This window comes from Rhopilema esculentum, chromosome 18 (assembly GCF_057945365.1).
Source record: "Rhopilema esculentum isolate cy_ngs chromosome 18, ASM5794536v1, whole genome shotgun sequence".
NCBI classification, from domain to species: domain Eukaryota; kingdom Metazoa; phylum Cnidaria; class Scyphozoa; order Rhizostomeae; family Rhizostomatidae; genus Rhopilema; species Rhopilema esculentum.
In genome coordinates, this window is record NC_142832.1 from 7,672,374 (window position 1) to 7,697,762 (window position 25,389).

At 35.9% G+C, this 25,389-nt stretch overlaps 2 protein-coding genes across 2 annotated transcripts in view; both read right to left on the minus strand.

The window, feature by feature from the left end:
* Window positions 1-25,389, minus strand: part of LOC135696702 (vesicle-fusing ATPase) — a 30,802-nt gene that overhangs the window by 900 nt on the left and 4,513 nt on the right. The window contains exons 4-29 of the mRNA XM_089113796.1: window positions 24,710-24,785; window positions 24,174-24,261; window positions 23,443-23,500; window positions 23,049-23,107; window positions 22,598-22,651; window positions 21,294-21,328; window positions 20,777-20,849; window positions 19,687-19,756; window positions 19,276-19,317; window positions 18,879-18,956; window positions 18,369-18,411; window positions 17,147-17,183; window positions 16,575-16,649; window positions 16,200-16,250; window positions 15,583-15,622; window positions 14,829-14,903; window positions 14,253-14,440; window positions 10,253-10,394; window positions 8,319-8,429; window positions 7,164-7,297; window positions 6,319-6,385; window positions 5,447-5,526; window positions 4,677-4,811; window positions 3,959-4,020; window positions 1,220-1,271; window positions 230-282 (exon numbers count right to left, since the gene is read on the minus strand). Of these exons, the coding sequence (XP_088969922.1) occupies window positions 230-282; window positions 1,220-1,271; window positions 3,959-4,020; window positions 4,677-4,811; window positions 5,447-5,526; window positions 6,319-6,385; window positions 7,164-7,297; window positions 8,319-8,429; window positions 10,253-10,394; window positions 14,253-14,440; window positions 14,829-14,903; window positions 15,583-15,622; window positions 16,200-16,250; window positions 16,575-16,649; window positions 17,147-17,183; window positions 18,369-18,411; window positions 18,879-18,956; window positions 19,276-19,317; window positions 19,687-19,756; window positions 20,777-20,849; window positions 21,294-21,328; window positions 22,598-22,651; window positions 23,049-23,107; window positions 23,443-23,500; window positions 24,174-24,261; window positions 24,710-24,785 (1,978 nt within the window). The remainder of the gene's footprint in view (window positions 1-229; window positions 283-1,219; window positions 1,272-3,958; window positions 4,021-4,676; window positions 4,812-5,446; window positions 5,527-6,318; window positions 6,386-7,163; window positions 7,298-8,318; window positions 8,430-10,252; window positions 10,395-14,252; window positions 14,441-14,828; window positions 14,904-15,582; window positions 15,623-16,199; window positions 16,251-16,574; window positions 16,650-17,146; window positions 17,184-18,368; window positions 18,412-18,878; window positions 18,957-19,275; window positions 19,318-19,686; window positions 19,757-20,776; window positions 20,850-21,293; window positions 21,329-22,597; window positions 22,652-23,048; window positions 23,108-23,442; window positions 23,501-24,173; window positions 24,262-24,709; window positions 24,786-25,389) is intronic.
* On the minus strand, window positions 10,401-13,986 carry LOC135680805 (uncharacterized). The gene has a single exon (XM_065195004.2). It carries the CDS (start codon window positions 13,984-13,986, stop codon window positions 11,398-11,400), a length of 2,589 nt encoding a protein of 862 aa, XP_065051076.2. The 3' UTR covers window positions 10,401-11,397.

A 25,389-nucleotide genomic window follows, 5' to 3' on the forward strand; every position in this document is an offset into this window, starting at 1 on the left:
CTTAATCTTGTTAATGAATATAAAATCCAACAATGTATCTTTACTGCCTATACTTCTGCCTTAATCTTCACAACAAGAATACTTTCATAAAACCACAGGGCAAACGTGAAGAAAATCAGCAACGATAAAAGAATATTGATGACGAAGCATGGCCCTGAAATTATGGGAGTCTTTCATGCTTGAAGGATTTCATCAAAGTGAATAAAAGGTTACTTCAAAAGTGACTTACGACCAGTTTTCCAACAAAGTAACGAATTTTTGAGCTCTAGCTGATGCATCATCCTTGAAAAGAAACCAAGATTAATTTTAATTGAGAAGGGACTTTTCAAGAAGTACATTGAACAACACCTCGTTATACTTCATGCTTTTTTGTTTCATTATATCTTCGTTATTTCTATACGGCTGTTTTATCATTCAGGAGGTATGATTTACAAAGGGGCCACCAAATTATAATAAAATCTTAAACAATTATTAAAAACTAAGTTTATGCTTAGAATAAAAGATAGAAAAGTAAATAAAGCTAGGATGAGAAGGGCAAATTCCTTTTCAGCCTACTTTCAAATTCACTTAAAAAATGCTTGTTTATCATCCAAAGAAAATTTATTCCAGGCCTTTGCATCCTAGAAAGGTAGCTGTTAGACAACTGCAAGTGTTCATTCTTGGAAACAGGACATCGGCAGTGGAACTGCGCCAAGAGCACGGTTCTCTGGTACTTTTGTTATTTCAGTCATTTAGGCCCTGATATCGATGTTATCCAATATTCCACCAAATACTTGAATTTGAACTCTTTTTAAATGTTGGACAGAAAGTTGCTCAAATTCATCCAACATCACACACAACCCAACAATCCAACATCACACAAAACCCAACAAAACATTGGTGACTTCTGTTTTTGATTTGGATCAAGGCAAAATCCATACAGCATGTCATCCACTTTTGCAATGGTACAATAAATAGCAAGTAAGTTTACCTGTTACTACAGAACAAACAAGGTCGTCCCGTACAATCAGCCAAATATTCTCGAAATTATTTCAAATTTTTAAATGACAGGGAAGGAGGGAATATCAAGAATATCATGTCACCTACGTTTTAGTATATTAATATCTATGCTATCACAGTGATGTTTACTTTATAGAACTGTATAACAGCGAGTTCCATGAAAACTCGTACCAAAGCGAAAGGTGACTTGAGCAAATATTGCCTCTGTGGTGGCGCTTACCTGTAAAGCCATTTCAGCTAGGCCTAGCAGCTTTTTGACGCCGATGTTGACACTGCAACAACAACAAAACAAAAAACAAGCAGTCAGTACTGGGTTTTGAAAAAAATGAGCTGTCATTACTTGGTTTTGTAATAAACATCAATAAACTGAGAGTTGTCATGCCAGAAGGGCATTTGCAAAGATATCTTATTATCAATAATTTTTTTCTGACACACCTAAAGGTTGCAAAGTGGTAAGGAAAATTCCTTTCAGTCACTATTGTGTTCTAGATTCGGATCTAGCAGAGCAAAATAGAGAATTTATTCTCCTTGTATTCCGAATGATGCTTGATGCTTAGTTCTCAAAGGGGATTATCTGAAGCCTAGTTATAATAAGAAATATCGTTATAAAAAGGTATTTAAACAAATCAATGAGAAATTCGTTGCTAATACTTAAAAGCAAGGAGAAGAGCACAACGGGCTATCCAACACCGGCAGGTGTAACTCTCTAGAACAAGAATGGATGTTACTAACGATAGATATGAATGGATGTCACTAACGATAGATATGAATGGATGTCACTAACGATAGATATGAATGGATGTTACTAACGATAGATATGAATGGATGTCACTAACGATAGATATGAATGGATGTCACTAACGATAGATATGAATGGATGTCACTAACGATAGACATAAATGGATGTCACTAACGATAGATATGAATGGATGTCACTAACGATAGATATGAATGGATGTCACTAACGATAGATATGAATGGATGTTACTAACGATAGATATAAATGGATGTCACTAACGATAGATATGAATGGATGTCACTAACGATAGACATGAATGGATGTCACTAACGATAGATATGAATGGATGTCACTAACGAAAGATATGAATGGATGTCACTAACGATAGATATGAATGGATGTTACTAACGATAGACATGAATGGATGTTACTAACGATAGATATGAATTGATGTCACTAACGATAGATATGAATGGATGTCACTAACGATAGATATGAATGGATGTTACTAACGATAGACATGAATGGATGTTACTAACGATAGATATGAATTGATGTCACTAACGATAGATATGAATGGATGTCACTAACGATAGATATGAATGGATGTCACTAACGATAGTATGAATGGATGTCACTAACGATAGATATGAATGGATGTTACTAACGATAGATATGAATGGATGTCACTAACGATAGATATGAATGGATGTTACTAACGATAGATATGAATTGATGTCACTAACGATAGATATGAATGGATGTCACTAACGATAGATATGAATGGATGTTACTAACGATAGATATGAATTGATGTCACTAACGATAGATATGAATGGATGTTACTAACGATAGATATGAATGGATGTCACTAACGATAGACATGAATGGATGTTACTAACGATAGTATGAATTGATGTCACTAACGATAGATATGAATGGATGTCACTAACGATAGACATGAATGGATGTTACTAACGATAGTATGAATTGATGTCACTAACGATAGATATGAATGGATGTCACTAACGATAGATATGAATGGATGTTACTAACGATAGACATGAATGGATGTTACTAACGATAGATATGAATTGATGTCACTAACGATAGATATGAATGGATGTCACTAACGATAGATATGAATGGATGTCACTAACGATAGTATGAATGGATGTCACTAACGATAGATATGAATGGATGTTACTAACGATAGATATGAATGGATGTCACTAACGATAGATATGAATGGATGTCACTAACGATAGATATAAATGGATGTCACTAACGATAGTTATGAATGGATGTTACTAACGATAGATATGAATGGATGTTACTAACGATAGATATGAATGGATGTTACTAACGATAGTATGAATGGACGTCACTAACGATAGTATGAATGGATGTCACTAACGATAGTATGAATGGATGTCACTAACGATAGTATGAATGGATGTCACTAACGATAGATATGAATGGATGTCACTAACGATAGATATGAATGGATGTTACTAACGATAGATATGAATGGATGTCACTAACGATAGATATGAATGGATGTCACTAACGATAGATATGAATGGATGTCACTAACGATAGATATGAATGGATGTTACTAACGATAGACATGAATGGATGTCACTAACGATAGATATGAATGGATGTTACTAACGATAGATATGAATGGATGTCACTAACGATAGATATGAATGGATGTTACTAACGATAGATATGAATGGATGTTACTAACGATAGATATGAATGGATGTCACTAACGATAGATTTGAATGGATGTCACTAACGATAGTATGAATGGATGTCACTAACGATGGATATGAATGGATGTTACTAACGATAGATATGAATGGATGTCACTAACGATAGATATGAATGGATGTCACTAACGATAGATATGAATGGATGTCACTAACGATAGATATGAATGGATGTTACTAACGATAGATATGAATGGATGTCACTAACGATAGATATGAATGGATGTCACTAACGATAGATATGAATGGATGTCACTAACGATAGATATGAATGGATGTTACTAACGATAGACATGAATGGATGTTACTAACGATAGATATGAATGGATGTTACTAACGATAGATATGAATGGATGTTACTAACGATAGATATGAATGGATGTCACTAACGATAGATATGAATGGATGTCACTAACGATAGATATAAATGGATGTTACTAACGAGATGTTTATGATGTTTTCCTCAATGAAGGCTAATTCGTTCTCTTCAAACTGGTTCAGCCCCTAAAATTTTAAAAGACGTTCAGTTGTGTAAGGGTAAATTGTTAGAACAACGAATTTACCAAGCGTCATAGCAAAAATAGGGGGATGCATTAAATATACAAATATGTTAGGTTTTTGCCTCGCACACCCTCACCTTACAAAAAGAGAGCCATACTGGTTTAAAGGAGAGTAATGACTCCTTTTCTCAACTGCCTTTCGATCAATGTCATCTATACATCGACAAGGGTAAGACCAAACACAGATACAGACACTTTCGCACTGCCATTTCCATCAGTTCAATGAATTGAACTTTTTAATAATACCCATCCACAAAAATACAATAAACGTCATAAAACAGTTTTCAAATGAATAAACGGTGTGAAGAGCAATAAAAACTGATGCAAAAATCAGCAGTGAATGGTTTAGATACGTTTAACTGAAAACTCTGGCCTAGCGTCAATGTCATGTCTACGGTTAACATTGTATATAAGATATCTTGTGCCAAACTTCTTTTGCCAGGAAATTCTTATATTACCAAATTAAATATAAAATACTTATGATAGCAGTTACTACAAATGGTCCAGGGTACAGCGAGTGATCGCTTTCCGAAGTCATGATACCATCTACCAAAAAACACTGAATATGGTGTGCATTATACAGCTGTCTAAGTGACAAACCTGAACTACAGTCATTATCTCAGAAGGTCTCGTGATTGCAGGTATATGGATGACGTTATGGAAGATCTGCAATAGTTGCATCTCTTTTAAGACATCCCTGCAGCTGGTGGTGCCAATGATAAGGAGCTTTCGTCCCTACGGAAATCAAGAAGACAATTGATCAACATTCATGAGGAAATTTAGAGTACACTGTAACATATTCCCACCGCAATTTTAGGATCTAATGGCAAAGAAAGGCTTTTTGTTTTTTCATCTTTACATTTAGACATACTAGAATTTTTCTGTATTTAAACCAAAATGCGGCGTTCAGTGCAATTCATGGCTTCTTTAAGAAGTACCTAGAGATATTTCACTTGGTGACCCGTCAGGCAAAAATACCATTATAACTGTTTTGGGAAAGTACAGATTGTCATCAGATAAAAACAATAACCAAAGGAAGTTAGATGCTTTTTACGATTTCGGAAATTGCAGGTCCAAATATCAATAGAGCATTACCTAGCAACAATCAAAATTTCCACCCGACTCCACCCACAACAATATATGCCACAACTTCGAATACAGATATGTTGCACTTGGTTGAAATTCTCAATTTCTATTGCAATGCCCCTACTTAATGATGTCTGAAACAATGTGGTCTAGAAATTGCTTAAATGTTAGAGTATTACAGGAGTTTAATTGGAAACAATGAAAGAAGTTCAACATTTCAGACTGATATGCATAGCTTCATAAATTCAATTACCGAGTTCCATGCATAGTAAACTAATACTCACTTTTGGTAATCCCCTTTTCAACAAAACCATCAAAGCTTGTAACACAACGTTAGAAAACCGAAGCCCAACAGGAACGAAGTCTAATGATAAAAATGAAAATGCTACATGGAATAAATTAAATCAAATTGATACCACCATGCGCTAACAACAGTGGCAAAGATTAATGCCCTGGGTACCAGAGCCAAATGCATTCAAGCGAGGAAGTAAAAGATTGAACTTTTGCTCTGATGAAGCCCCGTATGCCGAGGCGAAATATTAGCCTTCAATGATTTACGTGTATTTATTGTTGTTTATTGTCGGCGTATTGCGGTGTTTCTTATTTGCTACAAGTGAAAGATACAAGCGGAGAAATGGCGTAGCATGGATCCGAGAGGAAGGAGAAGCTTGGATCAGCAAATTTCATAAAATTTGGGGAAAAATTCAGTTTTAGGGTCGAAATGAAGCTTTCTTGGCAAAGGTTTGTTGCCAGTTGACACAAGAAAGCTCTAAGGAAGCACAGATCGAATTTCGCAAAACCACTGTGGATATTTCAGCGAGTTGATGCAGCTAACCCTACCATTGACGTAAATTTGTCTCTGTCTTATGAGAAACTTGTAATATTTAAAGTCATCTCAAAGAATAACACAATTAAGACATCATTTTGTGAAACGGAACATAACAACTAAAATAATACTAATAGAACGTGATAGATAAAACAGAGAAGTCTGGATCCAAGAGAGAGTATGCTACAACACTCAACGTTAAAGATTCTCCTTACCTATTGATTAGGGACAAACCATATTTGCTTGAACTACGGATCTTGGATAACGTAAAATTATATATGTAAAACACATCGTTCCATTCGATTTCAATATAATTCGTAAATCGCTCACCAATCAGCCTTTCGATATCATCAACAACAATGCAGCTTAGCTCCGATTTGTAAGCGTCATCAAAGATCTGAAGAAAAAAACAACAAATTTTTCCTGATTAAGGGTCTGATCGGATTCGAATGGATCCGTACTGTTCCCATAGTGGTATAGATAGGCCTTGCATTTACACGGGACTTGATGGATCCGATCCGATTTGGATCAGCTATCCGTTCCAGTTTGGGATTGCTTTTGAAGATTGTCCCGTTTGGATCCGATTCCAAAAAGATCTCGAGGATGAGTTCTGATCCAAACAGTACTTCCTACATGGTATCCTTTAACAAGAGGTTGATAAAAGACCAAACAGAAAAGTTTTGGTTGAACTGGTAAGGAGAGGGCTCTACTGCTGCAAGGTTTGCTTGAGAAACAAAGTAAACATTTTTCCGCTATAGGTTGAATGCTTTGAATCCATACGGGTCAGATCCCGTATAAACACAGATATTTTCAGATCCGATCCAGCGGAAACACTCCTCAAATATCAGATCGGATCCGAATGGATACTTTACTTTTTGGATCCCGATTTCGTGTAAACAGGGCCAAAACTGACGCATGGTTCGAAAAGCGATTGTGAGACAAAGTGGTATCCGGGCATGAGTTTAAAATGCTTCTAGGTAAAGCCTTAATTCCAGCAAAGAACAGGGACATGGGCTCTTGCCAGCAGAAATTTAAAAACTTTTAAATTTTACTAATACACAACCACCAGGGGCTGAACGATATTCAAATTCTAATCTCTAATTTCAAATTCTAAGACAAATTGAAAAGAATGTAAAGATGTAGAAGAAGTTGAAGATCGAAAATACAAACTTTACCTTTTTGATTGCTTGACATTTTGCACCTTCAGTAAAGCCAATCATATGTTCAGGAGAGCAAACCTTAACAAAAGGAAATCCCGCTGTTTCGGCAAGACTCGCAGCTAATGCAGTTTTGCCGCTACCAAGACAACCTGAAATTGCAAACAAGGATATGAAATAGGGCCGAAGAGAACAAAACATCACATACCGTAAATCCTCGAATTGCCCCCCCCCTCGAAAAAGCCCCCCCCCCCTCGAAAAAGCCCCCTCTCGAATAAGCCGCCACCCTAGAATTACAAATTGTAAATAAGCCCCCCTTCGAATAAGCCACCATTGCTACCGTAAATTCTCGAATTAGACCCCTCAATTTGATGATTTTTACCATCTGAGGTTGCCTTTGGCGCTTTAAAGAATTCTTTTAATCTTTTAATGATGTCTTCTTAATGTCTAAAATAATTTTAAAAGCCCCCCCCCCTCGTAAAAGCTCTCCTTCGAATAAGCCCCCATCCAAAAATATAAAAGTAAATAAGCCGCCGGGGGGGGGGGCTAATTTGAGAATTTCCGGTACGTCCCTACACTTATATCGGGTAGATGATGAAGTCCAGAGTAACTACATGAAGATCTGGACTCAGGGATGCCGCCCTAAAACGTTGTGTAAGGGGACTGTGCTGTAGAAGCCACACCCAATACAAAACCCACTGTAAAAGTTTATATACTTGCATTTTTGTTAAAGATTCTCTGTTGTGTATCAAAATCATTCAAACAATTCACCAACTCTACAAGGCTAATAAATGCTTATTCATAGAAATCAAAAGCATTATAAAGGGAAAGGGTTCATTCTCATAGAAAGGCTTGTTAAGGGGGTTGAGCCCCAAAAGGTCTCCCTTCACAGCACCACTGCCCGGAAGCGTCTGCAAGGGGGAACCATGCAGAAAATGAGAAAAGAAGAAGGAATTTCGAGCATATACCCACATAGCTCTGTCCCCCAGAAGATGTTATTCAGATCAGCTAGTTTAAGTTAGCTCAAAATACAGAATTCATTTGTTTTGACGAAAATAATTGGCAACTTGCTACTTGCCTCATCCTTTCAGTCAGCGATACGCTGTACAGAACGCTCAAAAGGGCCGTTCAAAAAACAGAAATACTCAAGTAGCTATCGCGTATTGAACAAACCTTCAAGAAGAACGCTAACTGGTGAAATGAGTGCTCCATTCCTTGTCTGTTGAATTAGCAACTTGCAGTCATCCAGTGCTTTCTCGAATGGTGATCCCCATTTGATAATGCCTGAAATTTCAAGGAACCTATTAAAAGAGCCAGTCACTCTAGGTTTTTCAAAACAATCATTATCACCAGTTCAGAACAAAATTCCACCGCCACGTGCCACGAGGATCATTTGAGCATTGAAGAATCTACACTCCCCTCACGAACGTATCCGGACAGTTTCGAATTTGGTGTGAATCTGTTGTTAGAGAAATTTGTTTACAAATTTTAAAAGCAGTTTTCATAAAAATGTCCTTAAAAATTTACTCGAATTTTTCTTGGCCTTTAGCCTATTTATTATATAAGCAGACCGAAACAAAAGAATTGACTTCTGAGCAGTGTCTAGAAATAATGTTTTATCACAATGATGGGAATAAGCTATCCTTAAATTGCGAATATCATTGGATGCACAAAGACTGCCGCTTTCGACACATGCAAAAAAAATTGAAAAACAACAAGCATAGAAAATTTGTCACGGTCAATAAATGCAAGAGTTCTCGCGACACCAACGGCCGAACGTTCCGCCATATTCTCAATTTTCATCAAAACTGGGTTGCATCATTACGCAAAATGTTTGTAGTTGTATTTGAATTTGTATTTGTATTTGTTTCTATCTAGCATCCAAAGGTAGTTTTAGGACACTGAGAAGCTTAATGCTTAACGAGCAGTGTCCTGGTCCTTCTTCTCGATGTGACTAAACCTCATCGTGGTCCTTTCTCTCCATGTGACCACACATCGTGATTCCTATCCCTGGAATTAAAGGGAGCTTGCGACTTTACTCCCTCTGGGTGAAAGTTTGGTTATACCAGGGACTCGAACTACAGGCCCTTGGCTCTGTAGTCAGCGCCTCTAACCATCCTCGCACCACAAAATTGCATTAAATGTTCACAAACAAATGAACTTTAAAAAGCTGTCGGTAAATTTTGTAAGGAAAATGATAAATAATTGAGAATGTACCCTCGTACCGATCGATTTCAGCAAGATTTGCAGCGGCAAAGAAATAATGTGGCTTGTTGGCCCTCCACTTAATGATATGTCTGCTTTTCAAGAACCTTTATGATCTGGTAAAATGTTACCAAATGTCATCCATGTTTTATAATCGATCGATGGCATCTCCATGCAAATATTTTTCCCAACTGAGAGTAAACACGTATTTCTCTTTATTCAAAAACATTTGTGTCTCAAGAACCAGTTTGCAAAAAATTACCAGGTTTTATTGGCCCATTTTAACTGAGTCCAAGTCACCTGACTTTGCTGTTCTTTGCTTATTTGACATCAGTTGATTTGCGAAAAGATTTTAGCGCAAAGGTTTCTCATTTTATCAAAAAATGCTAACAGATAAAAAACCCAAAAGTTTTGCAACACTTTAACGTCTTGGTTAATTTTGGAAGAGCTTCTCAAAAAATTATTTTCACTAAATTAAAGAGTCGTTATCGCCAGCCTAAATTTATTTTTGTCTGAAAGCGCAATCGACCTTCGAACTGCACTTTCGTGAGGGAAATGTAGTTCACGTGAGCTCAGGGTTTTCTAAACGACGAGAAAACAGAGCACAAGAATCAATACGCAGAAACTGAATTGGTTTGTTACTCCACGAAAATTAAATCGCTTAACACAGTTTAGTTTCTTGTCATTTTAATTTTTTGTCATACAGCAAAATGTGACCAATGCATTTTACCCCATTGCCAATCAGCTCTGTACTGTAATACTCTCGATGCAAAGCGCTTTTTAAGTAATGATTACGTTATCTGATTGCTTCACAAAGTATCGACACGTTATGCAACAAAGACAGTCTATCTTCAAGCCATTAATCTCGCCAGACAAATGAATGAAACCATGCTAGAGCATACCATTGGCAATAAAATTCTCGAAGTCCTCTATGTGTGCCCCAAATGCTGGTTTGATATCATTTTGGAGGGCAAGCTGGAAGTCGTCATTATCAATCTGCAATTTTTGTGCAGCATCTGGGTCAACAGAAACACTGCCAACTGCCTGCAAATAGAAGGGCTCCAATTAAAGAACACATTCAAACGAAAAGTCTGGTCCTACGACAAAGCTGATATAGATTCAATAAGAAAAAGCATAGACATGTAACGTTGGCGTGAGACTCTTGATGGTGTTGATTGCCCAAACCTAAAAGTGATAAAGCTAAATGAAATTCTGTTGAATATTTTCTAAATCCAGACAAGGAATAGGGTTGATCAAATATCTTTAAAATTATTTACCTCGACATACCCTCAACAAGCTTTATAAACTATACGTAAGACCGCATTTAGACTACGGTGACGTTATTTATCACATACCGGCCACGAAGTGCGCATATAGTGAAAGTCTGAAATTGAATCATCTGATGGAAAAACTTGAATCCGTTCAAAACTCTGCAGCACTAGTAGTAACTGGCGCATGGAAAAGGTACATTTCGGGATAAACTGTATGAGGAGCTTGGGTGGGAATCGCTAAACCTAGGACGTTGGAGCAAGCGTCTAGTCTTATTTTTCAAGTTTGTTAACAAACTAGCACCATAGTATAAAGGGAAACTTATTCCACCCCTTCCACAATCCAACTATTGCCTTCGTAGACCAGCTATAATTAGGCTTTGGCGCAAGTTTTTATCCTATCTGTCTTTCGGGATGGAATAAACTTGACCCGGAATCAAGACAACCTTCAACTCTGGGAATTTTCAAAAAGAAACTTTTAAAACTAATTCGTCCCCTACCCCACCCAGTCTACAGCATTCACGACCCGAGAGGCTTAGCAATTCTAACACAGCTTCGTGTTTGTTTAAAGTAAGCTAAATCTTCACAAATTTGCCCATAACTGTAAAGACACAGTAAATCCAATGTGCCCAACCAACGATGGAGTTGAGGAATTGGAACAATATCATATACTTTTGCTGCTCTGCCATAACTACGATGTGCAAAGAAAGAATATTTTCGATACTGCTAACAATATATTACAACCTCAGGGCATGGTAAACCTTTCAAATCAAACGCTTCTAAAAATCTTTCTTTATGGTGATGAAAGGTTGCCACCTTGAGGCTACAATAAAATATATAACGTTCGAACTTTCACTAGAACTTTCATTGTTAGAACTTTCATCGTTAGAACTTTCATCGCTAGAACTTTCATCGCTAGAACTTCCATCGTTAGAACTTTCATTGTTAAAACTTTCATTGTTAAAACTTTCATCGTTAGAATATTCATCGCTAGAATTTTCATCGTTAGAACTTTCATTGTTAAAACTTTCATTGTTAAAACTTTCATCACTAGAACTTTCATCGTTAGAACTTTCATTGTTAAAACTTTCATCGTTAGAACTTTCATCGCTAGAACTTTCATCGTTAGAACTTCCATCGTTAGAACTTTCATTGTTAAAACTTTCATTGTTAAAACTTTCATCGTTAGAACTTTCATCGCTAGAACTTTCATCGTTAGAACTTCCATCGTTAGAACTTTCATTGTTAAAACTTTCATTGTTAAAACTTTCATCGTTAGAACTTTCATCGCTAGAACTTTCATCGTTAGAACTTCCATCGTTAGAACTTTCATTGTTAAAACTTTCATTGTTAAAACTTTCATCGTTAGAACTTTCATCGCTAGAACTTTCATCGTTAGAACTTCCATCGTTAGAACTTTCATTGTTAAAACTTTCATTGTTAAAACTTTCATCGTTAGAATATTCATCGCTAGAATTTTCATCGTTAGAACTTTCATTGTTAAAACTTTCATTGTTAAAACTTTCATCACTAGAACTTTCATCGTTAGAACTTTCATTGTTAAAACTTTCATCGTTAGAACTTTCATCGCTAGAACTTTCATCGTTAGAACTTCCATCGTTAGAACTTTCATTGTTAAAACTTTCATTGTTAAAACTTTCATCGTTAGAACTTTCATCGCTAGAACTTTCATCGTTAGAACTTCCATCGTTAGAACTTTCATTGTTAAAACTTTCATTGTTAAAACTTTCATCGTTAGAACTTTCATCGCTAGAACTTTCATCGTTAGAACTTCCATCGTTAGAACTTTCATTGTTAAAACTTTCATTGTTAAAACTTTCATCGTTAGAATATTCATCGCTAGAATTTTCATCGTTAGAACTTTCATTGTTAAAACTTTCATTGTTAAAACTTTCATCACTAGAACTTTCATCGTTAGAACTTTCATTGTTAAAACTTTCATCGTTAGAACTTTCATCGCTAGAACTTTCATCGTTAGAACTTCCATCGTTAGAATTTTCATCGCTAGAACCTTTATCGCTAGAACTTTCATCGTTAGAACTTTCATCGTTAGAACTTTCATCGCTAGAACTTTCATTGTTAAAACTTTCATCGTTAGAACTTTCATCGTTAGAACTTTCATCGCTAGAACTTTCATCGCTAGAACTTTCATCGTTAGAACTTTCATTGTTAAAACTTTCATTGTTAGAATATTCATCGCTAGAACTTTCATCGCTAGAACCTTTATCGCTAGAACTTTCATCGTTAGAACTTTCATCGTTAGAACTTTCATTGTTAGAATATTCATCGCTAGAACTTTCATCGCTAGAACCTTTATCGCTAGAACTTTCATCGTTAGAACTTTCATCGTTAGAACTTTCATCTTTAGAACTTTCATCGCTAGAACTTTCATGGCTAGAACATTCATCGCTAGAACTTTCATTGTTAAAACTTTCATTGTTAAAACTTTCATTGTTAAAACTTTCATCACTAGAACTTTCATCGTTAGAACTTTCATTGTTAAAACTTTCATCGTTAGAACTTTTATCGTTAAAACTTTCATCGCTAGAACTTTCATCGTTCAAACTTTCATTGTTCAAACTTTCATTGTTAAAACTTTCATCACTAGAACTTTCATCGTTAGAACTTTCATTGTTAAAACTTTCATCGTTAAAACTTTCATTGTTAAAACTTTCATCACTAGAACTTTCATCGTTAGAACTTTCATCGTTAAAACTTTCATCGTTAAAACTTTCATTGTTAAAACTTTCATCACTAGAACTTTCATCGTTAGAACTTTCATCGTTAAAACTTTCATCGCTAGAACTTTCATCACTAGAACTTTCATCGCTAGAACTCTCATTGTTAAAACTTTCATTGTTAAAACTTTCATCGTTAGAACTTTCATCGTTCAAACTTTCATTGTTCAAACTTTCATTGTTAGAACTTCCATCGCTAGAACTTTCATCGTTAGAACTTTGATCGCTAGAACTTTGATCGCTAGAACTTCCATCGCTAGAACTTGCATCGTTAGAATTTTCATCACTAGAACTTTCATCGCTAGAACTTTCATCACTAGAACTTTCATCGCTAGAACTCTCATTGTTAAAACTTTCATCACTAGAACTTTCATCGTTAGAACTTTCATTGTTCAAACTTTCATCGTTAGAACTTCCATCGCTAGAACTTTCATCGTTAGAACTTTGATCGCTAGAACTTTGATCGCTAGAACTTCCATCGCTAGAACTTGCATCGTTAGAATTTTCATCACTAGAACTTTCATCGTTTGAACTTTCATCGTTAGAGCTTTCATCGTTTGAACTTTCATTGTTAGAGCTTTCATAATATTGCCTTTCCAAGCAACACATAAGCAAAGTTGGCTATGTATGATTCAAATTGTGTGATGGTAATTGAAATAGTTGGTTTTAATTAGCTTTAGCGTCGCTGGACATTAGACTTGATAAAAAAAAAGAAAGAAAAAACCAAAAGTTGGTAAATCTTGAGCTGATAGCGCAAAAATACTTCTTGGTTTTTTCATTTTTGGTAAACAAGAAATCGGCATTATTATGTCACCCATAAGCTAAAACTGGGTAAAAAGAAATCGCTATCAAAGATATTGTAAAAATGTCTGCACCTTCACCAATCTGTTCATCGCCGACGATCCCGCAGCGCGAACGAGGCCCTCAATCTCAGCTCCACTGAAATTCTTCGTTTCTGTTGCAAGGACTTCCAAGCTGACATCTTTTGACAATTTATCCGCTTTACGAAGTCCATTGGTGTGAATTTCTAGGATCTTTAGCCTGCCCTTTTCGTCCGGCAACCCTACAAGGCAACACTTTTCGAATTATCAGTCATAAGTCATACGAATTATCAAATGAGTGTTTTAAGCCAGTGGGCTAGTCTGCAATTCTTTGTGCCAAATATCTCTACTATTATATGAAGCAACTTCATTACTTGCTTCACAAGTGTTATGAGTTAATTAAAGAGTTTACATCAAATAGATATCATATATGCAGCTAAATCAGCGGAATGGTTACTTTTATAGCTCTAAAATACATAAATGACCGATACAGCATCCTGGATGATTCAGTTATTCTAGATCACACTCTTTAGCATAAAAAACATGGAGATTGTGAATGGCAAAATGAAAATAATACTACGAATCTTATTATGAATATCAAAAATTATGAAAAATGCCAAATTTATATACCAATTTCCATCTGCACCTCGAGACGACCAGGACGCAAAAGAGCTTCATCGATCAAATCTTTTCTATTTGTCATTCCTGGAGGTGAGAAAGAAGTATGGCAACAAAAAATAATTACAAAATAAATCAATACAAAAAATAAATCAATGCAAAACCGATACAGAATCAATACAGAACTAACACAAGATCAATGCAGAACCAGTACGAATCAGTACAGAATCAGTACAGAATCAATACAGAATCAGTACAGAATCAATACAGAACTAACACAGGATCAATGCAGAACCAGTACGAATCAGTACAGAATCAGTACAGAATCAGTACAGAATCAATACAGAATCAGTACAGAATCAATACAGAACTAACACAGGATCAATGCAGAACCAGTACAGAATCAGTACAGAATCAATGCAGAATCAATACAGAATCAGTACAGAATCAATGCAGAATCAATACAGAATCAGTCCGGAATCAATTCAGAACCAGTACGAATCAATATAGAATCAGTTCAAAATCAGTACAAAATCAATGCAGAATCAATGCAGAATCAATACAGAATCAATACAGAATCAATACAGAATAATTTTCTGCAATGATGTGGTCCCTTCTTTGCATTCATGAAGAAGACCAGACTAGGTCTGACAATGTCAGTCCTGATATACGAAGATACGAGGTTTAGCCTTATGTATATGTGAAAAAGCAAGAGACCTTTCGTGCGCAGGGATAACTATTTGTGTAAATAAAAATGGGAACAAACCAATGACCAAGATGTTGTTTAGTTGCTCGACACCATCAATCTGAAAATAATTGTTTTAAATGTGTAAACAAGGAATTGAAAGATTCTCAAAAAGCATCTCCGCTGGAATCAGTTACTTGAATTGTTAATAAGAAAAATGGTATAGTATATTGATCAAGTTTTTGGATATCAACCAAAACAAATACATTCACAAGAAGAATACAGCGACAAACCCATGGGCCAGGGCCATTTTGCTCTATTTTGCATCTACGATCTTACAACTTTTTTAGGACCAACTGAAGACTATAGCAACCAACTCATGAAAAGCTGTACATAGAAGCATGAATCTTGGGAAAAATTTGCATAGGGAATTACCAACATATATACACTGGCAGGTGTCTTAAAATAAAGTGGCTATATTTTGAGTTATCTAGAACCCTAATATTAAGCTATCGTAAGTAATTTGCTTAAACGAAAATGTTAGAGCATACTGCATACTACCTTGAAATTTAGTGTATTTTGATTGTGAAGCATATGAAAACTTCAGTCAAAATTGACATGAGTTTTATCAACATACTGAAAAAAGAAAAAAGTCACATACATCAAGAAACAAAATAGAGATTCTGAAACACACTTACCAACGATAGAAGTTGATTGACCACTGTATCATGAACACCAGTGCTACCTGACTAAAAAAGGAAAAAATCGGGCTTGCAAACCAAACGACCAAAATTTTCAAAAATTACCACTCACATATATTTGTTTTCTTTAAATAGCTGACCTTTTTCATATTGTTCTGACAGGTCCAAAAGAGTAGTAATTGAAAGAAAATATCCATTGGCAGAGATTACTAGGAGCTGCTGGAAACTGAACTCTGAATTACAAAAGTATAAACGAAAAAACAGTTAAAAAACATGTTCATCAGCAAAGCGAGCAAACGCATTTCAAGAACTAAAATTGAATAATGCAGAACATCAATCCAAGGTCAATTCTACCATAGTCAATTTACACACCATGCTTCCTCTTTGCTTGCAGATTGCATCAATTTCATCGAATATAATCATATGAAGGCCGCTATTAAGTCCAGACTAGAGAGAAAGGTATGATATGATTGGTATGATATAATAAAATAAAACAGACAATACAATACGATACAATACAATACAATACGATACAATACAATACAATACGATACAATACAATACAATACAATACGATACAATACAATACAATACGATACAATACAATACAATACGATACAATACAATACAATACAATACAATACGATACAATACAATACAATACAATAAAATATTATATAATATAATATAACGTAATATAATAATAAAGTGCTATAATATGACAATAATATGATATAATATAACAGATTCATCCTAAATTAAGAATTTATATGAAGAAATCTTCAGGCTAGTTTACGTGAGAAAATAATCAATAAAAATAATACTATTATGATCATAAAACTTTATTTTTATTGAACATTTTTGTTTGTGCTGCCTCAGATTAGGATCTGCATAACTATTTTTAACTAACTTCATTTTAGAAATGATAAAGAATCGAAGCATACCTTTCGCTGTTCTTCGATGGCCGGGGTAAACAATTTCCTGATATAAAAATATCAAATTACTAAACGAGGGAATGAAGAGCTCAATAATCCAAAAGCTTTGTCTGCAGAAAGACTAGTCAAGACATCGCGTTTTCAGTCTTGCTTCATTTTAAGCATGTTTCATAATGATATTTTCATTTCTATTTATATCTAATAGTTCATAGTTTCATTTTAAAATTCTGTGTTTTTCTATTTCAAAAAGGAAACAGGATATCATAATCAGGAATGGTCAGGAAAAATGGTTTGGGTACTAGTCAAGCAGATAAAAGACGGGAAGAATATTTTTTGAAAAATTGGTAATAGGTGACCAAAATAAGCCGTTTTGGTGGCAGTGCAGGGAAGTTTGAAATGTCGCTAAAAATTGGGTCACTAACAGTTTTCACTAGCGTTTGCCGTTCCTACAAGCATTTCTGCAGGTGAAGCAAATAACGTAACGTTATCAGCAAGTAAAATATCTTTGTTACATCCGATTGTGATACTAAGAACTTTAAATTTGCTGATTTGTGTTCAGATGGCAGAGCAAAACTGGTACAGAAGAATTTCATGGCAATTTCGGAATTTTCACAGCAAGCTAAAGGCTACAGAATTAAAGTAAGTTATCTGAAAATCAGAAAATCAAAACTAAGATATTACCAAAAAAGGGATTTTACTATAACGATGTAGAGAGTTGTTGCAACCGCGTTTTCAATTAATTTAAAATATATAAATTCTTTTTAACAGGGGTCAAAGAACATTATAACTACTACTCAAAGCATGTCCCACCAAGCTGTTCCTCCTGTCCTATCCTGTCCCATCCTATACCCTCAAGCGTTGTTCATCCTGCCCCATCCTGTCCCATCCTGTCCCATCCTGTCCCATCCTGTCCCACCCTGTCCCATCCTGTCCTACTCTGTCCCACCCTGTCCCATCCTGTCCCACCCTGTCCCATCCTGTCCTACTCTGTCCCACCCTGTCCCATTCTGTCCTACCCTGTCCCATCCTATCCCCTTACGTGCTGTTCATCATGTCCCAACCTATCCCCTCCCATGCTGAGGGAATGTCGCATCCTGTCCCATCCTATCCCCTTACGTGCTGTTCATCATGTCCCATCCTATCCCCCTCCATGCTGAGGGAATGTCCCATCCTGTCCTGTCCTATCCGACCTCGTAACAAATGTCAAACCCTAAATATGAGCTTTACATACCTGATATTAGCTTCTGATTCACCAACATATTTATTTAATATTTCTAAAAAGTAATGCACAAAATTATCAAGCTTCTTTCAGTGCAAAAAAATATCTTTTACAATTTACCCAAAAGTTCATAGGATCAAAGACGAGAGGATCTCAAACTTGAGTCTTTAAAATCATAGTCAAAATGAATGCATTAAAACAAGCGAATCAACGCAGAAATTAAATTTCTGTGGCAGAATGTTAAATATTGTTTCTGGCAGCTTCAGCAACAGCGCCAGGCAAAAGCCATTAGATTATAACCAAATAAATTCGTCTCTTATATTCTTGGCTTGCCTGAATGAACATTTTAGATTTGTGTTGCCAATTTTCTGGCATAATAAATGCGACCTTGCCAAAATGGCAATGCAACCCTTTATTCGTGAAGGAAAGCCAATACTTATCTTATTAATATGTAACCGGGGTTGATGTGAGAGTTGATGTGCAAGAAACGGCAAGATGTGCTTAATAAATAACTATACGAACCTGGACCATTAACTATCTCCGGCTTTCGGGTATTAAGCATTTCTCCTATTCGCCTTGCCATTAATGTTTTTCCGGTACCTAGAATTGACAACATTATCCGGAATCAGCTGGCCGTTTTCCCTTTCTCTCATTGTTTCGAAATAAAGATGGTCAAAAACAAAAATCGTTTAAAACAGGATGGGCAGTCTGGCTTTATGGCTAAGGTGTAAAAGTGTTTAATACTGGGCAAAGAGCCGTTGGAGCAATTGAATAAAGGTAGGGAAAGTTTGAATGCACAACTACGCTGGGTGTCACGTAGAGTAACAATTGAACAAACGTAAAACATTTCTTGTACTCAATCATAAACATAGTTTGAAGCAGAATAAATATATATTCTCAAGTTACCAGTGGAGCATACCTGGAGGACCATACAGAAGAATACCTTTAACATGCTTTATGCCTATTAGGAAAAAGAGTACAGTGTAAAAGTAAGGAAAAACTGATATGCATTTCTGGTATGTTAGGCTAATGCCATGAAAATACAAAACAAAGGCTTAAATCTTGAAAAGATAGAAGATGAATGTGAAATAAAATTTATACAGTTGAATCCCGTTAGTACAAGCCACGCTTACTACTACAAGCGTCTCACTAGTACGAAGTAACAGCCTGGTCACTTGAAATACTCCCATCATAACGAAGCCTTGCGGTATATCCAACTTCGGCTATTACAAACTTTTTATTAGCCCCTACAGAATTCATTATAGCGGGATACATATGTATAACTGTTTATAAAGATTGTATTGAATAGAGAATGTTTAGACGTACGTACCTAAACTGTCAACTACATCAGGTGGAAAAACTCTCGATGCAAAAGCTCTTCTAAAGATTGCTGAAAATTCCTAGAGAATCAAATAACAAAGGTCATCAGAGTTCAACATAAATACATACGATGATGAAATTAAATGAAAGGATGCCTTGAATTTAGGCGACTGCCTTGCCAATTGACCAAAAGAGGTAAGAACTAGTTTAGTGACTATATGTCCTATTGTACATGCACAGGAAAAATGTGGCTCTAACATTTGTGATGGTTTTGGTGCATAAGTTACAAGCGAGGACATATGAATCTATAACTGAGGTGTTTGTGATTGCTGCCATTCGAGAAGTGATGTGTCTTTGGAGGGGTACAGAAATGACTTTTGCCGAAAAAAGGGTGTTTTACACACTTCAAGGATGTGGTCAGGTAAATGATCTCATATGTTGATTTCATGCGCTTCTTTTTCAAAATTCATTGAAAGTTCAACTGTTTCAGAAATGTTAATACATTACAATTATCGCAAAACGGTTACAATTGTAGTACAGGGTGAGAAAGTTTCTTCTTTTGCCCAGCAAAAATATTTTCTGCCCCGACGGACAAAGTGCTGGTTGGGGGAGGGGGTACAGCGAAACTAGGATTCGAAAGGTCAAAGTGTTTGGACCGAGAGGTCTGCTCATCAGAAGGGAGGGATGCAGAAGCCCGAATTTGGGTAAAAAGTAGAAAAGTCAGGGAATTTGAGATGAAAGGCAAGAGCGTCATTGTCGCCAAGGCGAGAGGTTTTAGTCTCATTAAGGAATTGTGCAGGGAAATCAGAATGCTAAACGTTAGATGGATTTAAAAAATATACAAAACATTAGAATGGCAAGTCATGCACCTGTAGATTGTGCACATACTGAATACAAAACATTGGTTTTTAACTTAGAATGTAATCTTTTTATCATTGTAAATAAAAAATCTGCATCAGTGTAACTATAATTGTAATTTTTATTTTGCTTTTTAAAGTTGGCCTTTATTTTTCATTTTTGCCATTATTTCTAGTTAGCTAACTTAAAATAAATTAACAATAAGAAAATAATAATCTTGCTCGGGTGAAAAAATGTTATACCTCATCGAGGCCACCGATTCCCATTTTACTGAAATCCCAGTCAGGGCTTATGATAGAAGGCATCGCCGAACGCCTAAAACCATACGAAAAGAGAAGACGCATTGTAATTTTTATATGTCAGATTATGCACCTATCTGGAACAACAGTGAAATAAATAATCGCCAAAACAGGTATAAGATAATAACAACAAGGATGTGCAACATACCTCCTTGTAGAGTATTATTGTTAAATGGATAACTATACGAAGTTGGCAAGAATTTTCAAGCTCTTTTCAATTTAAATAAATTGTAAACTAAGTGTTGGTTGACAAAACTAAATAATTTTGAAGGTGCGCAGAATATGCTTTGTTGGAGATCTACAAACGTCTTCATTTGAGAAAAGCGTACGAAAAAAGATAAATCAAGTCTGCGAATGAAATATAAAGCCCGCGGGATACTGTTATATGACGCCGGCGGGATACAATCATATGAGTTCGACCCCTTATAATTAGAAATGTTTTAAATTAATGTCTTCGTACCCTTGAGCTTTTCCTTTCAGCACTATAGATGAATTCTAAAACAATAAGAATAATTAAATAATTGTAGAGAAAAACTCTACGCTTATACAAAATATGCTTAGTGTAGAAATCTCTTCAACATCTTACATTCACCTTAAAAGTCACAAACTTCAAGAATAACGTTGATAATGTCTAACGTGTGATGAGACTAAAGATAATAGGTTATTTGAATTCCGCAGATATCAAACGAAATTCTAGTATTTGAGTTTTCTTAGTTACTGACTTTTTCACCTTTCCTTGTAATACGATGAGCGTTCACCCCTGCGAGATATTGACTCATTCACCCCTATGAAAGGCATTCAAAAAGTTGACGGATATGAATAAACAAATAGAAGCAACAGACCTGCTTATCTTTTTTTACAATGTACGCATTATAACACACAATTACGCAAAGCAATCAAAAACACCTGATCGCGAGAGTGCTGTATGTCAGAGCAGCGTTAAGGTTCAATTTAAACCACTTTGAAGACATAGAAAGAAAGTCGTGGAAAATCATAGTTCGTCAGTGACTTCATCGGAGATCCGTAGCTGAACGTGTCGACGTTTTTTTGAATATGTAAAAAATATCCCAAAAAACTTTAATTTTTAGAGAGATGTATAAATTTTTAACGTCGAATTGACATCTAAAATTCCAGAAACTTCTATATCCGAAAACTTTTTGAACGCCCCTCATACATTTAGGTATGTAAAGTCCGTTACAAGTATTCCTAACAGAAAAAAAATTACTTTCTGTAGGTGTTCATATAACATAAAATATAACAAAGTACGCCGTTGGTAAAAGAAAAATGAAAACATTCGGTGAACCCTGCGCTGAGCATAGAAAACCTTACGCAGAAAAATGTGTCGAGTTACGCTCAATCCTCAAAATATAATAGGATAAAAATTTAAGGTTTTACATTCAACAAAGATCCTGAACATAATTCGATTTAACTTCAGCCCACTGAATTTACAAGCGCCAAAAATATTCAAACTTTGAAGCTTAAATAAATCTAATTTTTTATGGATCTTAACTATGCACAAAAGACAGTTTTTGATGAAGAGGTGTTCTTTTCCAAAAGATGCACCTGTCTAGATACAGGGTATCTTCCCAACTAAAGGCATTTTACTAGATTTCTATCACGCTTCAAACTTGTTATGGATTCTGAACGAAACTATAGAAAGTATGACACTTACAATAGCAGCAGAGTGAATCATTTTCATGAAAAGACCAACTGTTTCTTAGTGAAACAATAAGCCATTATAGTGAATAACATGGCAGAACTTACCTCTTCCTTATCGAAGATTATGTGTGAATTGGCCATCAAGACAGCACAGTCAGCCTGAATCGAAAAAACTGTATTTGTTGGAGAGACGAACGAGCGAGAATCTTCAAATGTGTGAGGCAGCCCTCCGTCCTGGAGTCAAAGAGCATGCGTAATAATGACTTAGTTCCATGCGCATGCTCTTTCACTCAAGGAAGGAAGGTTACCTCACTCAAGAGAGGGTCTTGTTCGCCTCTCAGAATCTAAAAGTAAAATGCACCCATATGGCATCGAAGACATTTATCTACGATAAAAATTGGATGCCTATATTCAGATAATACTCTGTTAAAGGTTCCTTAAATAAAAAAGAGAGGCCAAATACATTTAATATTTCTTGGTTTATTCCAGTCGAAAATCCTGCTTTTGATAATAGGAGGGTAGGGGGAGGCGGCCCCCGAGTTCAAAATCTAGCCACCTTTTTTGCCTCAATTTTCTTCTCAACTCGTGTGCCAAGTGCAGCAGTTGGGTCAGCAACTGAAAATAAATTGAAAAGATTATTAACCTATCTAGAATAAGTTAGACTATCAATTAGGTCCGACAAGCTCTATAGAGCCTAAATTCCATTTATACATGGTGTCCATCTTTTGCAATGCCTGCAAATATCAGGAGTTTTTCGTAGAGGCGCGATTACCATAGATACTAGAGAAATCAGCGATGAGGAAGGGTGAGAAGAAGAAGTTTAAAACAGCATTGATAGCTTGGGAAGGCAGTGATCGCTTAGCATTGTAAACCTCTATGCTGGCATATCATGGCCTTTAATGACCAGAAAAACATGGCAACAAAAACCTCAAGATAACATCTCAAGTTACCTTCAAGATCTTTTACAGTCAGAACCAAATATGGTTTATCTTCAAAACTGAAAACCATCTGAAATTCAAAACAGAGATCTATCAATTAAGCAGAAAATGGAAAAGAACGACTTTAAATCCCTAAACAGATAGCTATCTATCACGGGGGACATTTATCATCTGAAGGAAAAATCACTCTTCCTTAGGTACAGTAATGAACACATACCGAAATATGAACTGATAGCTTTTAGTACGCATCAAATGGATTAGAATGATAACAAAATGGTAAACAATTAGATAAGACAAAAACTCAACCTAGAAATAGGTTGAGTATTTATGCAAGGTCAGCAACGGTTGCTTCTGAGAATTTTTGTCCTATCAGTGCAGCGACAATACAAGAAAGTCATCACTGGCAAGGATTGGTCAGAGACAGTATAACACAGTGGTCGAGGTACAGGTTTTGATTCGGTGGGGGGGATTCTCCGCAAAACAACGTGGCGGAGGGATTTCCCGTCTTGGATGGGATTTCAGCAGTCAGCATGTTAAAATTCTGTCAATTATTCGACGAAAGCCCACATTTTTCGACAAGAGCGCTATTTTTTTGAGAATTCTTGATAATAAAAGGGGGGCAACCACAACTGTTTCTTCGCTGCATACAGGGAAAGTGGTGACCTTGTCTCGTTTTCTAATTCACTGAAATATGCTACACAGATCCTTCAAAGCTATGCGAGTAAGTCAAAGGGTAACCATACCTTCTGGCCAATTGTGAATGGCAAATTCTGAAATGAAACTGTAAACTCAGTTGCCATTGCATCTGTGTCATATGCCTTTTGTGTTGTCCTAAAACGGTCAACATTACATCATCACATTATCTGAAAATCTTGCAACATTATCTTTATAGGGCCGTAAAATCCACATTTTTTATAAAGTTTCATATCATAATCTTTATCTAAACGATCACTGCTACCAGCAGAATGATACTCTCCTTTTTCAAGATTCATGATAGTCACAAGAGAAAAGTTATCAACAGAAGCAGAAATGATTTGTATTAGACCGTACCATAAACTTTATAACACTTGAAATAAGGAACAAAGAGGGTAAATAGCACTAAGAAAAAACGATACTTCAGATGGCTGAAATTACATGCCCTTTTATCTGCTCAAGACAGCTGCCAAGGTGTATTCCAAAGAGCTAGTCTCTGCTTGCTGGAGAAGCTGGCATCAAAAAGTGATAAAACAAGATATTTTAACACAAACATACAAAACAACAAGTTCTAGAGTTAACTTACTTATTTTTCTGTAGAAAATCAGCACTAACAGTCATCGATCCAATCAACAATTTTGATCTAAATGCATGTGGTTTGACTAGAAAAATAAGTTTAACAAAATAAGAAAATGTGTGCTGCTATTGTCCATTTAAATAATACAATTTGTTAATTGAAATAATAACCATGGTTGAAAAAATTGACCAAAAAGTGACTCTGACCAAGGGCATCCTCCTAGGGGTAAAGCCGCATCTACAAGAGCAAGTTTTCCTTGACAATTTTTCTTTGAGAAGTTTATTTTGCTTGTGTAGATTGGGGTTGATTGAGGAAAAATGACAATTTCTTACTTGACAAGGGTACTTGTTCAGAAGCTGGCATGCCAGTTTTTTAGCAAGTGCACTTGACAAGTAAAAAATTTTTATATGCAAAATTTGCCCGGGTAGATGACTTGGCAAGTAAACTTGAAAAATTTGACTCAATTCCAGACCCTTCTTTCTGGGTAAGTAATAGCTTTTTCTTAGCTGCTATGGCCACCACGAGGTTAATCTGGACCGATTAAGGCACGTCAATGCTCTTGGAAACTCTGCAAAGCCGCGAAAGCCTTTGGGATACAGTACAAGTTTCAAAAATAGGTAGACCAATGAAACATTATTGTCTGCTAAGATTCCCAATGAAAATTTCAAAGACTTCAAACGCAAAATTTT